Source organism: Dicentrarchus labrax, unplaced genomic scaffold (assembly GCF_905237075.1).
Source record: "Dicentrarchus labrax unplaced genomic scaffold, dlabrax2021, whole genome shotgun sequence".
Taxonomy (NCBI): Eukaryota; Metazoa; Chordata; class Actinopteri; family Moronidae; genus Dicentrarchus; species Dicentrarchus labrax.
Genome location: NW_026136721.1, coordinates 14,617,774 through 14,633,036, shown reverse-complemented (window position 1 = coordinate 14,633,036; position 15,263 = coordinate 14,617,774). Strand labels below are relative to the sequence as shown.

At 42.2% G+C, this 15,263-nt stretch overlaps 1 protein-coding gene across 3 annotated transcripts in view; it reads left to right on the top strand.

Moving 5' to 3' along the window:
* The window catches only part of pkd1a (polycystic kidney disease 1a), a 63,038-nt gene extending 47,807 nt beyond the window's left edge, over positions 1-15,231 (top strand). For 2 of the 3 annotated variants that reach the window (XM_051385068.1, XM_051385066.1), the window contains exons 36-56: positions 52-247; positions 718-888; positions 984-1,127; positions 1,220-1,430; positions 1,538-1,664; positions 1,808-1,918; positions 2,240-2,289; positions 2,614-2,828; positions 2,975-3,053; positions 3,154-3,269; positions 4,817-5,019; positions 5,409-5,603; positions 5,732-5,871; positions 6,380-6,510; positions 6,876-6,984; positions 7,140-7,265; positions 8,194-8,365; positions 8,508-8,798; positions 9,407-9,541; positions 11,060-11,386; positions 11,591-15,231. In XM_051385068.1, the coding sequence (XP_051241028.1) occupies positions 52-247; positions 718-888; positions 984-1,127; positions 1,220-1,430; positions 1,538-1,664; positions 1,808-1,918; positions 2,240-2,289; positions 2,614-2,828; positions 2,975-3,053; positions 3,154-3,269; positions 4,817-5,019; positions 5,409-5,603; positions 5,732-5,871; positions 6,380-6,510; positions 6,876-6,984; positions 7,140-7,265; positions 8,194-8,365; positions 8,508-8,798; positions 9,407-9,541; positions 11,060-11,386; positions 11,591-12,664 (4,323 nt within the window). In that variant the 3' untranslated portion in view covers positions 12,665-15,231. The remainder of the gene's footprint in view (positions 1-51; positions 248-717; positions 889-983; positions 1,128-1,219; positions 1,431-1,537; positions 1,665-1,807; positions 1,919-2,239; positions 2,290-2,613; positions 2,829-2,974; positions 3,054-3,153; positions 3,270-4,816; positions 5,020-5,408; positions 5,604-5,731; positions 5,872-6,379; positions 6,511-6,875; positions 6,985-7,139; positions 7,266-8,193; positions 8,366-8,507; positions 8,799-9,406; positions 9,542-11,059; positions 11,387-11,590) is intronic. The other variant, XM_051385067.1, reaches the window with a different exon arrangement.
* The last annotated feature ends 32 nt before the right edge of the window (positions 15,232-15,263 follow it).

Here is a 15,263-nt window from a genome sequence, read left to right as displayed (position 1 = left end):
TCCACATGTACCATATAAACACACACTTAAGCAGTTTCCCTTCCCCTTCAGGAGCGCTTTGGTGCACCAAGCCTGGTCATCCTTTTGATCTGTGTGTTGGGCGTACTGTGCTATGTTGTGGCAGCAGCCATCTTGCACAAATTGGACCAGCTGGATCTGCGCAGGGCTGGTGTGGTTCCACTCTGCGGCCGAGACGGACTCTTTAAGTACGAGATTCAGGTCAAGACTGGCTGGAGCCGGGGGGCTGGTGAGTTAGTGAAGCAACAATATAGAACAGCTGTCAGGATGGTAAAAAGAATGCATAGGTGTCATTTAATAGTATTATTAGTAGGTATTACTAGTCAGTAAGTATAAATCAGTATTTACAGTACTACATAGACTGAAGTTACACTATGTTGTATTAGGCTGATTGTTGGCCTGCAAGGACATCCCTGATTAACTGCATTTCAATTCATGAAATAAAGGTTGTTGCTTTTTTAAGAAAATAAGATTAAAAAGTACAAATGTGTACTGACATTTTTATTGTAGTCTGTAAATGAACAACCTTTATCAAGTGCAATTTCTGTAAAAATAAATAATTTGTTGTCATAATTAGCAATAACAAATAAACACCAAAAATGATGTTACTACAAATTCAACATGTTGATAAAAAGGAGAGTCTCTGCAGTGCTCAGAATTTATGTAGTCGATATAATGAGTCTCCCTTTGTCCCTCCAGGCACCACGGCTCATGTGGGAATCAGTTTGTACGGACGTGAGAGAAGCAGCGGACACCGCCATCTCGACAGCAGGGGAGCTTTCACACGCAATGCTCTTGACATCTTTCATATTGCCACGGATTCCAGCCTGGGCAGTGTCTGGAAAATACGAATTTGGCATGACAACAAGGGTACTGTTTCGTATGCACACACCAACAGAAACCTGTAATCATTAAGAGTTTAATCAACTGATATCTGACCACATTTCTTCTTGGCCCCGCCTCAGGTCTGTCCCCAGCGTGGATGTTACAGTACGTTTTGGTCAAAGACTTGCAGACAGGAAGCAGCTACTACTTCCTGGCTGAGGAGTGGCTCTCAGTCGACAACGAGAGAACTGACGGGCGGGTAGAAATTGAGGTGGAGGCCTCAGGTAAGAAACTACAACCAAAGCATCCGTAATAAGTCTACTGATGGTTGATGCCTGTTTTGTTAACTCATCGCGATTCTTGCCGCTTCCTTCAGAGGAGGCTGTGCTTCGCCAGCTGCCCCGCCTCCTGCGGTGTGAGCTGCAGAGGGCGCTGTGTGAGAGTCACCTGTGGCTGTCGCTGTGGGAGAGACCCCCCCGCAGCCCTTTCACTCGCCTGCAGAGGGCCACTTGCTGCGCCGTGTTGCTGCAGCTTTTTATACTGGCCAACACTCTGTGGTACAGCATTGTGGTGGACAAGAGATACAGGTATAGGAATGTCTGTTTTTTCTGTCTTCCCTGTCTATCTGTCTCTGTGTCTTCATGACAACTACTTATGATTTGTTGCTACATTTGAATGCCATCCTGTGCTGCAGCCCGAGGGCCGTGTCGAGGTTCGCTTCATTAAATGGAGAGACGGTGGCAGCGGGCATGGTGACCTGTCTGATCGTCTACCCTCTCTACCTGCTCGTCTTCACGCTCTTCAGAATGAGCCGCAGCAAGGTAACACAAACCTGCCCAAAACTGTAACACAATTAAGGTTTATTTCTACCTCCCACAGGCCAAATGAGATGCTGAATATTTTCTGTTTGTGTGTGTGTGTGTGTGTGTGTGTGTGTATATGTGTGTGTGTTTGTGGACGTTAGTGTGTGTCTGTGGAGCAGGTGCCACCACAGGTGGACCAGGAGTCAGTGGAGATTGATGACTTTCTGGATAACTCCATGGCTGGAAGTTCCTTCCTCTTTTTTAATGGCGAGGTAGACTCTCTTGGGAAAAGATGGGGTTATAAAATGGTTGATACGGTAATAGTTCAGATGCCTAATGTATTTTTCCTCTAACATGTAATCAATATTAGATTAAAATAAATACCATGGCTTTCCGCCGTAGTGATTGTTTTAGATAAAAATGCACGGTGCAGTCAAGCAAGGAAACATTTTATGCTTTTCCCCTGTGAGTTCCTTAGTGTGTGTATCTCTCTCTCTTCTCTCTCTCTCTCTCTCTCTCTCTCTCTCTCTCTCTCTCTCTCCTCTCTTTTTTCAATCCATCCATCTTTGCATCCATCCGGCTCTGTTTCTCAGACCAACTCAGAGGAAACCAATGTGGATTTGCCCACTCCATCAACCAAAAGGTGAGCTACTCGTGACAGTATACGTGAGCATAAGAGAGAATGAAAGAGCATACAAAATAAAAAGAAGAGGGTGGAATTAGTTTGTAATTTAGAGTATTGTGTTCTAAAAGAGACTGAAAAGATCAAATGTGTTTTTTCTATTCGCCTCTTTGTAATTTCTTTCTTGTCACAAAACAACGATAAATTATTCGTTATAATTCCCAGAGAAACTTGATTTTGTTAGCTTTAAGAGAGACAGAGAAGAAACTCTATAGTCCATTAGCATAACTGAATAATCTGCTGAAGTCACACTACATAACAAACATCTCTCGCTGTGTATTTCAGTGTGGAGAGTTGGGGAATGGCAGAGGAGGAGCTGGAGGACAGGGATTGGTCGGAGCTGTTGAGTGATGTGTCTGTAGTGGGAGGGGCGGGGCATGGGGCAGGGCTGCCCAGGCTGAAGAGGGGTCAGGGGAGCAGGCACCTGGGTGTCGACATGACATTTAACCCTGACGACGAGGAGGGGCCTGATCAACGCAACAAGTATTTCACCTCCTCAGGTAACCAAAGAAGGAAGGCTTTTTAAACAGTTGCACGAATCAGATGTTTAAACTGTACTCAGTTTATCAAGTACATTTAGCTTTTGGCTGCTTTATCACGCTGTGGGTGTCAAATGAAAGTCCAAACTGTTTCTTGTCACTCACAGACGAGGATCTGATCAAACACATCCTGACAGATGGACAGAACTTCTTTCCTCAGGCAGATGAAAGTGAGATGGCTGACCTGTAAGTTTTGATCACTTTTCACTGCACTTTTATGAATTCCCTAGCTTTACTTGAAAGGGTTGGTGTTTAACTGTATTTCCGTTGCCTGTGTGTCTGTCAGGTCGAGCATTTTAGGAGATAAGACTGAAGTGATTTTCCTCCAGAAGATGAATGAGCCTCTTCCTCTAGAATCTGGGAGAAGAGACCCACCAAAAACTGCTTTCACCTCAAATACAGGTGTGTGTGTGTGTGTGTGTGTGTGTGTGTGTGTGTGTGTGTGTGTGTGTGTGTGTGCGTGCACACGGAGACATCCGGTAGATATAGATTTGAATTGTCAAATTCATCCAATTCAGCACTCAGAGCCCATATTTATCAAGAATTACACTTAAGAATGCTCTAAAGAACCAAGTGTGCTGACATCCTACTTATGTAAAAGAGTAAAACAATCACATGATTAATCACAGTCTCACCATTTGATATATTTATATTATATATATCAGGGATTTATTAATAGGGAGTTAATAATAGAAATTTAAACTAAAAAGGAAAGAAAAAGAAAACCAGACTGGGGCAGGAATAAAACTTTCTTGCTTGAATAAGAGCAAGTTCATACGGTATAAAACAGTTTTTTTTAGTACCACATTGTACATAATAAGTAATAAATATGTATGTACAACTTTATGACTTAGCTTTTATTGGTGTTACATCCTATCAAATGTTTAAATCAAATGCAAATATTGATACATATTGCTCCAGATAACACATTACTCATCACGATCTTTGATATTTTGTACAATCACTCCAAAACATACAAGTTTCATATTTTTAGAACTTCAGTATGTGACTAAATTTGTGGATTAGCAGTAGACAGGATAACTTAGCAGAAAATGGTAAATAAGTCTAGTGTTTCCACTACTTTATTTCAGAATGATTTCATACGAAAAATAACAGCAAGGTCTTTGTTGTAAATGCAAAAATTGGTGCAAAAAAATTTTTCTTCTGCTTATTACATCAAAAGATAAATATCATCACATAAACAAAGACGTCGTAAAAGATCTCCAAATTGGACTTTAAAGGGCATCCGAAAGCTGTTTTCCTCATAGATCAATTATCTGTGAGCTGCTCTGCTGTTGCTCCGCATGCTTTGCTCTTTGGCCGGATTAGTGACACAGGACACATAAATCCTGTTCTTTGGATGAGACTTGTTACTCTAATTAGGTAAAGAGCAAAGTTTGATGATTACTTTTAAAAAAGAAAGATGAGTAATGGGTCAGGCTGTGTTACTTGTATTTAGTAATGAGCCCAGTGCTAGCGGCTGTGTGTCTGGGCCAATATAGTTATGTTTTGATGTGAGTATATGCATCATGCTTTCATTTTGCTGCCAGAATGTTTAATAGGCAAAACAAAGAAAGAAAGAAAAAAGTAATTGAAAAGCCACACTTGTCTCAGCACATTTATTCTTCTTCTGGGGAACTTAATTGATTTGTTTGTGGTGTTATTTCTTCATGAGTCTCTTTTTGTGTCGATGTGGGTACTTGCCTAGACTAGAACATTTCTTCCTTTGTGAAGTGTGAAATTACCTACAAACACATATTTATCAGACAAGATAATTAAAATGCAAATTCCTTGAATGAGTGAATTAAAAATGTATATAGGTCTTTTTCTTTATATTTCATTTTTTATCGCCTGATCACTCTGCTTTGTTTCAACTCTGGGGCCTTAATATCTTTTTTCAGTATTCTTTTTACAATGTTTTTTTTCTGTTCCTCTCCCCCCCTCTCCAGTTGTGACAGACGTGTGTCGTCCCAGACGGTTTCCTCCCTGGTGTGGACGTGCTGCCCTGTGGGGCAGCTGGGCAGGGATCGCTCTGGCCAGTGGTGTTTCCATTTGGGCGGGCCACGGGTTCAGTCAAAGTGTGGCCATGATGTGGCTCATCTCATGTTTTGCCAGTTTCCTGTGCTCCTGCCTGCTGCTGGAGCCAATAAAGGTACACACACTTTTATTCTCAGAGATGCATATTATTTTCTAAATCTAAATTCATACTGTGTTGCTTGTGTAATTTGAAAGATAAAGCCTGCAGTGATGAACCCGCATAGAATTATCACCAGACTCTGCAGTTCCTCTCCGTGTCTCTCGGCTCACTCTTTTGGTTATCACAGCTCTCAACTTTAATGTTTTGGTTCACTCTCATCAGCCATGTTCTCAGCCACAAAGGGCAGCTGCTTTCAGCAAAAGAATCTCTGAGTTTAAAATCTATAGTTTTCCTATTTTCATTCCAGCTGACCAATCTAAATGTAAATGAAACGACCTCTTGAATTTTAAAAGAGTTTCCAAACTCTAACAGCTCTGTTGACCGCTCCACCCTCTGTCTCACAGGTGTTGTGTGAGGCAGTTTATTATGCAGTGCTTGTGCATCGCCTGCGTCCAGAGGAGCAGGATGTGCTGGTGGAGTTCCCCCGGGTGGAGAGAGTAGTCCAGCGTGTCCCCAGGGTGAGACCGCCGCAGGGCTTTGCTCTGTCTCAGGCTCGACATCAGGCCCGCAAGGTCCACATGCTACACACCATGCTGAAGGTGAGTCAGAACGTGATAGACATACAAGGTTAGAGAGATGATGCTGGAAATTGTGTTTATATCTTTACTGTGCTGTGGACATTTAGATGTACTCGCTTGTTAACAGAATTGTTGGTTCTTATTTTCAGAATTTCCTGGTTTACATGTTTTTCCTGTTGGTGGTTTTGCTTCTCAACTACTCTGATTCGGCCAAAGAGACACACAGCCTGAGACTACGCACTCAGCTTCAACGAGCACTACACACACCTGAGTACCACAATATCAGCAGGTACAAACACATACACACACACACATGAAAAGGTAGAGGTTACAACTGTCCCTAAAAATATTGTAGTGGTCCACTCAATAGGAGGTTTTTCTTTTAAATGTAAACTTTGACCTTTTTTATTAGTTTCTTCCGCTGAGAATAACTGGTCATTTTTCAAGGGGGGCCTGCTGCTTGCCTTGGTGACATTTTTAGGCAAACACAGCGTGTGAAATCATCATAAAAAAGGATTTCTGTCCTGCTCCCATTTTCTTGTGTGTTCTTGAGACTTGACCTGGATGTGTCATTGTATTAAGACCAAAAGAGAACAAAAGTGGAAGAAACTGGCTCAAGCAATTTATTATTTTACTTACAATTGTATTTAAAATAAAGCTGATCCAGAGTGTCTCTTAGTCAGCTGTACAGTCTGTTCATACACAAACAAGATGTTACATTGTCACAGCTCTGTAAAGCATGCATGACAAATACACAATGTAGATTTTTTTCAGATCATCTAATTATTTTCTTTTAGCCGAGATGATGTTCTGATGTGGCTGAATGAGTCCCTGTTGCCACGGCTACTGGATGACTCCGCCCTCTTGAGAGACACAGGAAGTGTGTTACTTGGCACGCTGAGACTCCGTCAAATCCGTGACACTCAGGGTGAGTTTGAAATGTTGTCACTGTCTTTGCCTTTGTTGTGGGAGATAAATATTTTTTTAAAAATGAAGCTCCACTGATCTGACAGAAAACTTCACTGACTTATTGAACCTGAACATATGAAAGATATATATTTCTGGAGACATTTTTCTTTGTTTCTTTGTGTCTGTCTTTGTTTCAATAATATTGAGTCAACTGCATACATTTTTTAAAGTGTAACATCACAGGCACTCCAGCAGACCTACCATTTCTGAACATCAATTAGCTGAATTCATTCTCTTTCATGTTTGAAGTAACTCTTCTGTGGGAATTTATTAAATGAATTCAATTTAATGTCAGTATGATATTACTGAATGTATTTCTTCCAGCTGCAGGTGGTTCCAGCATAGGAGACAATATTTGGGGAAAGGACTGGGTTACATCACCAGCTGAACACCCTGAGAATTTCACTGCTTCTGGAGCTAACAACACAAACTGGTGAGGAAAGGATTGGAAACTTTAACATGCTTTAAGAAGGCAGGCATTAAGTGAACTTGTGGGTCAGAGTCAGTGTCTGTTTCTACATCTGATCGTCTTTAATATATCAATGTTCTTTTTTTCTCCTCTGTGTCTCCTCCCACTCGTCTTTCTAGGGTGTGGCGTTTAGGTCAGATGGGGATGAATAACAGTGGAGATGTTGTCCACCAGCTAAACAGAAGCCTGGAGGAGGCCTCTTCCTCCTTACAGCAGCTGCAGCAGCTGCACTGGCTCGACTACAGGTAGTGAACACAGGAAGACTGGACTGGCGTAATAGTTAATATTAAAGAAAGAAGTGAGCGTAATAACATCCTAATGTGGGCACCCAGATAGATCACCAGGTGGAGCCGGTGCCTTTTGTGCAGGGGCTGGGTCCTTGCTGTGTGTCTTCCCCTCTCTCTCTACCCTCTTTCCTGTCTATCTTCAGCTGTCTTATCTAATAAAGGGAAAATATTTAATATATATAGCATAATCAAGGCAATATAATGCAATCAATAGAACCAGTATTATGTAGTATTATTATTCCCCCCCACCATGTATTACAGTTCATGTTAGTTTATTTTCTAAAAGAAGAATTTGCTCGCTGATGTCACCGGTCAGGTTGTCCAGAGGCCAGATGCAAGGGAGTAAAAATCAAGCTGATGTGCATGTGCACACGATTTCACAATAATGGAATCAAACAAAATCAAGCATACTCGTGGCGGTATAAACCCGGAGTGGTTTTATTCTCCCTGAAGTGCAATTTTTCTTACAGCCTGCAGTCATTAAGAAGTTGCACATGAAAACATTAGACGTTACAATAAAAGATGGAAAACAGTCCAGTAAAGAATGCGCTAAGAATGTGGGCTGGCTTTCAACAATTGTTCTGCGAGTAATGACTGATGGCATAAACAAAACTAAAAATCAATAAAAAATGTGGTGGAGATCTCTCACAGCACAATACAAAACTTAACTGTGTCTTTTAAACAAAACTGAGTTAGTGTTTTCTATCAGAACCTCCTGTGATAGAAACACACAGCTCACATAAGTCATATATTTTAGTTGCTTCCAAAACAGAGGGGTAACCAAAACAGGAAGTGACTCGGAGAAATATCTTGACTCCTGATGTTATCATAGTCCGTTAATTTTGTGTGTGTGTGTGTGTGTGTGTGTGTGTGTGTGTATTCACAGGACCCGTGCTGTGTTCGTGGAGTTCTCGCTTTACAACATCAACACAAACCTCCTGGCTGTCTTCTCCTTCCTGTTTGAGTTTCCAGTTTCTGAGCGTGCCCAGTCCAGCCTTGACCTCCTTGTCATCACTCTTTGGCCAATCACAGGCCTGGACCTGCAGCTCCTTCTCATGGTAACCCCTGCCAACCCCTCTTACACTGTCAATAATATGCAAAAACATGCCAAGCACCAAGCAACACCTGGGTCCTTTCAACCTGTCCCTGACTGTTATTTTGGCGACACATCTCCAGTTCAACGTTGTGGTTTTTTTCCAGATTGTCCTCCTCGCCCTGGTGTTGTATTTCTTAGTGCGAGGGATCTTGGGTTTCCTCAGAGAAGGTTACGTGTATTTGCTGTCAGCCTGGAGACTTCTGGGCATCTGCAAACTGGCTCTGGCGGCGTGTGTGTGTGGGCTGCACCTCAGCCGCTGCACCATGGCCACGCAGCAGTGGGCGTCATACATGAAGCACCCGCGAGACGCTTTCACAGACTTCTACCCCCTGGCTAGACAGAGTCAGATGTACACGGTCATGTCTGCCTTGCTGCTGTTCATACTGGTGCTCAAGGTAAGAGAAAGAGGCCATAACTTTGGTCTTGTATTTTTTTGGTCTTCTTTTTGTTGTTTTGAAAATGATTAAGCTTTTGTTGAAATTTTTTTTTAAAAGAGTAACATCGTCAGTAGGAACTAATGTGCTTAGAGCGGAGAGCCACATAGAGTGTAGAAAGGTTGATAAGTATTGAGAGATTGGCTAACACATTGTGGGTTATTTCATGAGATTTGGTTACAATAAGGAAAATACAGAATAATGGCAACCTCATCCTTACAAAGACTGACTTCCTGGTTCAGTGTTTCCCCTGCTGTATTTACTGAAGTTGTGTGTGACACCGAAGCCCAAAATTGCTCCCAATGTTTAAAAAAAGCAACCAAAAGCATTTGCCAAATACAACTACAGTGTGGTCATAACAGCTAGAAGTGATGGTCAAAACTATGAATTATGGGTATGAATAAGTTGTAATATAGAGAAGTTTTCATTTCATAGCAAGAGAAAATCATTTTGTTTAGATAAATATTATAATTATTATTAATATTTTTATTTTATTTTTTTTTTTGCTCTTTGTCTCTGTTGCTCCCTCTCTCTCTCTCTCTCTCTCTCTCTCTCTCATCATCATCCAGGCGTCCCACCAGTTGAGGTTTCTCAGAGAGTGGGCCGTGTTTGGCCGAGCTCTGCGGCGTTCAGTCTGGGAGCTGCTGGGAGTCGCCCTGGCATTACTGCTGTTGGTGCTGGCTTACTCACACACAGGACACCTGGTCAGAGTTTTTCTCGTCTGTTCCTTCTGTTTCTCTCTCACTGAGCCTCTCCCACACACACACACACATAAAGACATAACACAATGTAAATAACCTTGTCCAGCCCATGTGTTTGTTTACTTTTCATGCCCGGGTTATTTTTAGGCTGCCTACAGTCATCTTTCTTTACAAAGACAGTATACAACATATCCATTAAACCTTTACTTTAGCACAGACTGCATAACACTGCTTCACATTGTTGGGACAACTATAATAGCAGCCTCAATGTTTTGACTGCACTGCAAAACAGCTATACAGAAAGATGACAGCATGACAACATTTATTATTTGGCTGAGGCATTGAGTATAAAATATATAATTCCAAAGGAACATTCCCAGCTGTGTATTATAGTAACACAGCGGTACCCAACAGACTATTTTTTGCTTTCATTTGACCTTATGTGACCAGAATGTTCCCTTGAGATATAATCTGTTTGAGACAGCCCTGCCAACAATGGAGGCGTGTTACAATAACAGAAGAAAGATGAGTACGAGAAGGTGGAAAAAAAGAAAATGTATTTGAACACATAACAGAATAATAATTTAATTAATTACAATAAATAATTTTTCAACAAAGAACTAAAAAACTACTGCTCAGTAGTATCATTAGCACAGTTTGGAGCATTACTTTTGCTCATGAGTGATGGCTATTTCAAGCAGAAAAGTGTAAAACCTGGTTTCAAAAAATAGCCTTAGTCCATCAAACCTCATCTTTAACCTATTTCACTTTTACTTCGTTTGGACAGAAGAATATTCTAAATGTAATGTAATGTGTTAAATAAATGTTAGTCAAGTAAAATACCTTCAAAAACTAGTGATACTAGCCTTAGCCGCACTTTGTATTTATTGCTAATTTGCAAATGTTAGCATGCTAACAGGCTAAACTAAGAATGGTAAACATTCTGCTAAATTCAGTTCAATTCAGTTTTATTTGTATAGCACTAAATCAAACAGAAGTTCTCTCAGGACACTTTTCATGTAGAGCAGGTCTAGACTGATACAATACTCCTCATAAGATTATTCACCACAGTTGTGTGTACATCTGGAGTATGTTTTCAGCTATATTTGTAATTTGTAAGTTGACACAGAGTTAAGCATATACATTTGTGTCATGGACTGAACTACCACAGTGTTTTCTTTACTTATTTGAACCAAGTGTCTGTAACTCAACTTGTGATTGTGTCTCTCTAATAGCGACCAGTGAAATTTACAGTCTGTTTTTTACGTTTTGACAATAAAGTGCACGTGAAGCACCTGACTATGTTTGTGGAGCAGAAACTGTACGCTGTCCAGATTAAGACATATTTTTATTAATTGGTCTTTATTTCCATTTTGTGTTTGGCTTTTTCTTGTCTTGTGTCTAATCCTTGTTTTGCAGTTTTACTGCTTTCACTATTTTTGATTTGTCCAATATTCCCTGTGAAGTACTGCGAGGAATCAGCTCTTTAAAACCCGTCTTCCTCTGTCTCCTTCACTCCAGCTCTTCCACTCAGTATTGGACGGTTACGGCAGTGTGAGCTCTGCCTGTCTGTCTTTGTTGGGCGCCGGAGGACGTGGTCTGCTATCATGGCGTTCTAACTGGACGACTACCGGTCCCTCTAGCACCGTCTCCTCGCTGTTTTTCCACGCAAGCTTTGCCGTACTTCGACTGGTGTTGCTGTGGTTGGTCACCGCTGTGTTACTGAGGAACTACCGGCGTGCACGTGCAGAGCTGTACCGTCCAGCTGTGGATCTCCAAGACTACGAGATGGTTGAACTGTTCCTCAGACGACTTAAAATGTGGATGGGACTCAGCAGGGCCAAGGAGGTACATTTCCTGTTTCATATCTACAGCTGCTGAGGCTATTTCACAGAAGAGACACAATTATTTTACCTATTTTAACTTTATTAATATTAAATATTGTATAGTAGTAGATAGATAGTCTGTTAGTGGCTCGCTAGTGCTCATTAATCCTCACACTTTTCCCCTAATCCTCCATCTTCTCTTTTGTCCTCTTTCATCTCTTCTTAGTTTCGCCATAAGGTGCGTTTCGAGGGAATGGAGCTGCCACCGTCCCGTTCGTCCTCCACCAGCGACTGTAAGTCCCTGTGCTTGCCACCACTGGATGGTCCTGACTCCCCTCCCACCCCAGACAGCGTCGATGCTGGCTCTGAGGCCTCGTGGCGCCCAACCTCCTCCAGCCCCTGCAGCCTGACAGAAGCCCCGGGGATCGGCCTGGGGCTCGGGTTGGGCCTGGGTTTGGGACTAGGTCCAGGAGTCGTGATGGGAAGTACCAGCTGGAGGGAGACGGCAGAGACTGAAGCCTCTCTGAAGAGGCTTCTCCCCACCCTGGACGCCCTGCTGCAACAGCTTGACCGTGTCACCATGGCAACAGAGGATCTGTACCACATCGAGTGCAGACTGGAGCGAGCCCAGAGGAAAAGGAGGCGTAGAGGGAGAGAGAGAGGAGGTGCTGGCGGTCAAGGAGGGAGGAGTGAGGCAGGACAGAGAGGGAAGGGGGAGGACAAGGACTCTGCTGGATGGAGAGAACGAAAGAGTGGCAAAGAAAAACACAAAGGGAGCAAGAAGGGGAAAAAGACAGATAAAAGTGAACTTCCAAAGGAGTGTGGAAACACTGCCGCCACCCCCAAAAAGACTCCAGTAGCCACACCTGTCCCCTTTTTAAAGCCCAGACCAGCTTCTGCTACTACCCAACCGCCTGCTCCTAAATCATCTGCCAAACCTTCAGTCAGTGCACCTCCACCTGCTCCAGTCACAGGAAAATCTGCCTCTGACTCCTCCTCTCTCCCCCTCTCATCATCAAAAACACCCCTTTCCCATGTCCCACTGCCTAAAACACCCATTGCACCTCCATGTACCCCTGCACCTACCCCTTCCTTGCCATCTACCCCTGCCCCTACGCCTATTACCCGGGACTGGGATCCCCCCACGGAGAGAGAGACCCTCCCCTCCTCCAGCCTGTTCAACCACCCAGCTCACACTACCACCATTCCTACGCGCAAGCGAAAACGCAAACCCCCACCCCTCAAAAACAAGGTGCACCCCAACTTAGACAGGCAGGGCCCTGGACACCCCAAATCCTGAGGACTGTGGTTAGAGGGACGGACAGAAAGGTGGGGCAAAAGAACGCGAGAGGAAATGTTGGGTTAAGGACGAGAGGAGGACGGGGGCAGCAGGTTTTGCCCCCAGGTGCTCCTCTCTAAACCCACGGAAAGGAGAGAAAAATAGTGGATGTGAAAGTAATAGGACAAGTACAAGAAGAAGGCAAGAAGAATCACAGAGACGAGCAGTTTGGGGTATTAAAAGATTAACAGAAAGCAATAAAATAAGACTTTGCAGGTTTATAGCATTGATCCATCCAAATCCCAGTTCAGTTCTCACAGAAACAAGGTGCAGGCCACCAGATGTTAACTGAGCTGGTTTAGTCAGCCAAGTAAAGGTCAATATTGAAACCAAGAAATACTCCTTTTCCTTATTTCCCCTGACTGAACCTAAACCCCTGATCCCACGTGACCCTGGAGGTCACGTGGGGTCACTGACAGGAGCACATGAGCCTGCTCACCCAAGGACTTAACCAACTGAAAGCGGATAATGCAATCAGTCTTTTTGTGTATCTCAGAAAATTGTGTCGATTTCTCAGTTATGTTGTCTACATATTTTTTTATATTTTATATTTCGGTCACCATGGGTACTTGTGGCCTGTCTGAAAATAGTCATGTTTTATGGACCCACGCACATGCAGGTATACACATGCATAGAAATAACACTGTAGGCACAGACGCGCTAATTGTAATGTGCCACACACTTCAGCCCACTGAGGTACAAGAGATAACAAAATTAAGCATGCACAAACATACACAAACACACACACACACACACACACACACACACACACACACACACACACACACACACTCAAGGTTGTTGGGATCCCAGCAGCCATTTCTTCAGGGTGCAGATATAACCGTCCTCTCCATACTGGACATGTGTTAAGAAATGAAAAAGATAAAGGGAAGCCACATGTAGTGACAAGAAGGAGGTGTAGCAGCACAGAACAAAGTAGCGTTGGAGTGTAAGAAGAAGGGTAAAGGTGAAGAAGTTAGATAAAAGTTGAGGAAAAGGGATTTGTCTTTGCTTATACAGTACTGAACATTTACACAAGTTCTCCCATCATGAAGCTATAATGACTCCCAGTCTGATTACCTTTTCAAAATGTTTTTTTTCTAATGTGTAAGTTGTGTTCAATATGGTTGTGATTTAAAAGCACTTTTGTTCTGATGTAGATTGTTGGGTTTTTTTGGTGAAGTGCGGTGTAAAATAATAAGCTTGGTGTCCCAAACCAATAGAGAAAGCTTCACTCATACTGTATCTTAACTATAAACGTTGCCAAAGCTTATGCATCATTTATGCAGTTTTACCATGCCAAGTAATTCATTCATTCATTTTGTACGTAGCACTTTATTTCCTAATGGAGCTGATATCCAATGCCATATTTAATGCTCATGTGTCAAGTTTTAATTTCATATATTAACAGCTACATTATAGAAACATCCTAAAAGTATTATAAAGGTGTTGAAGCCATAGCTAGTAGTCGTGTTGTACTTTTGTCTGCTCTTGGTAGTGTTGTTGTTAACAGTTTTTTTTATGTCTTATTTTGATCAATATATTTACTTCCTGTGTCCAGTGGGCAGATCTCAGGGAACCCACCCTTTTCCCCAAAACCTGGAAAGACTACCAGGAAAACCAAAACTGGGGGCAAAGTAGGTGTTTTCAATAATCTAAGGAAATTATATATTTCGTGGTTAAATCATGCCACTGACTTTTGACTTCCAGCCTGTTTTAGACTTCAGCTTTCTTCTTTTCTCAGACAAAAACTGGGAAGTTAAATGTTGGCACTCTGTTTTCAGGGGTTTATGAAGAAATATAAAAAAGGGCTAATGTTGCTGAGGTACTGACGGGCATACCAAAGTGTGATTGAGGGCCTTTATTCTCTCCTCCACTCCTATTCCACTGTTACTCCACATTTACACAGCATAAAGCAAACTGCTAATACCCTAAATGAGTTTATTTTTGAAACATTATGTCACCTTTTTCCTGCCCAACATGTTGCGCAAGATCTCACAAGTTAATCTCACAAAAAAGACCCTGCTTCATCTGTGTGTGTACATTTCTGTATATATTGGTGCTCTGTGGTGTATATATTTTTGCTTTTCATGATCAGTATCATTTATGTGCTGCAGTGGCATAAGCATAGGTCAAGCACTGGTGTTGCAAACCCCAAAGATTTACATTTGTCCAGTCTTAACTGAAGCCCTACAGCCAAAGTTATCACTCTATTTAATATAAATCATTGTTCAAAATATGCCACTTACAAACCACAGGAGGCTCAGCAGTCAACAGTTAAAGCCTCGACTGGCCTTCATATTCCTGCTCTGTGTACTGTGTTAAGGAAGTGCCAAAGCCCACCTTCTTGTCTTCTAGCTGTCTCTTTTCGTGTTGTATGATGCATTTTGTTTTAAAATGGTGTTAGAAATTATCTTTGAAAACATTTGTCTATGCTCTTCTTTGTATCTCATATCTGTATTTTGCAGTTGTAGCACTTCTTCTGCTTTTGCACTTGACAAAGTCAAATAAAGAGTTTGACAGCTGAACTGTGCATAATAAAATGGTTTGGGTCTCGAAT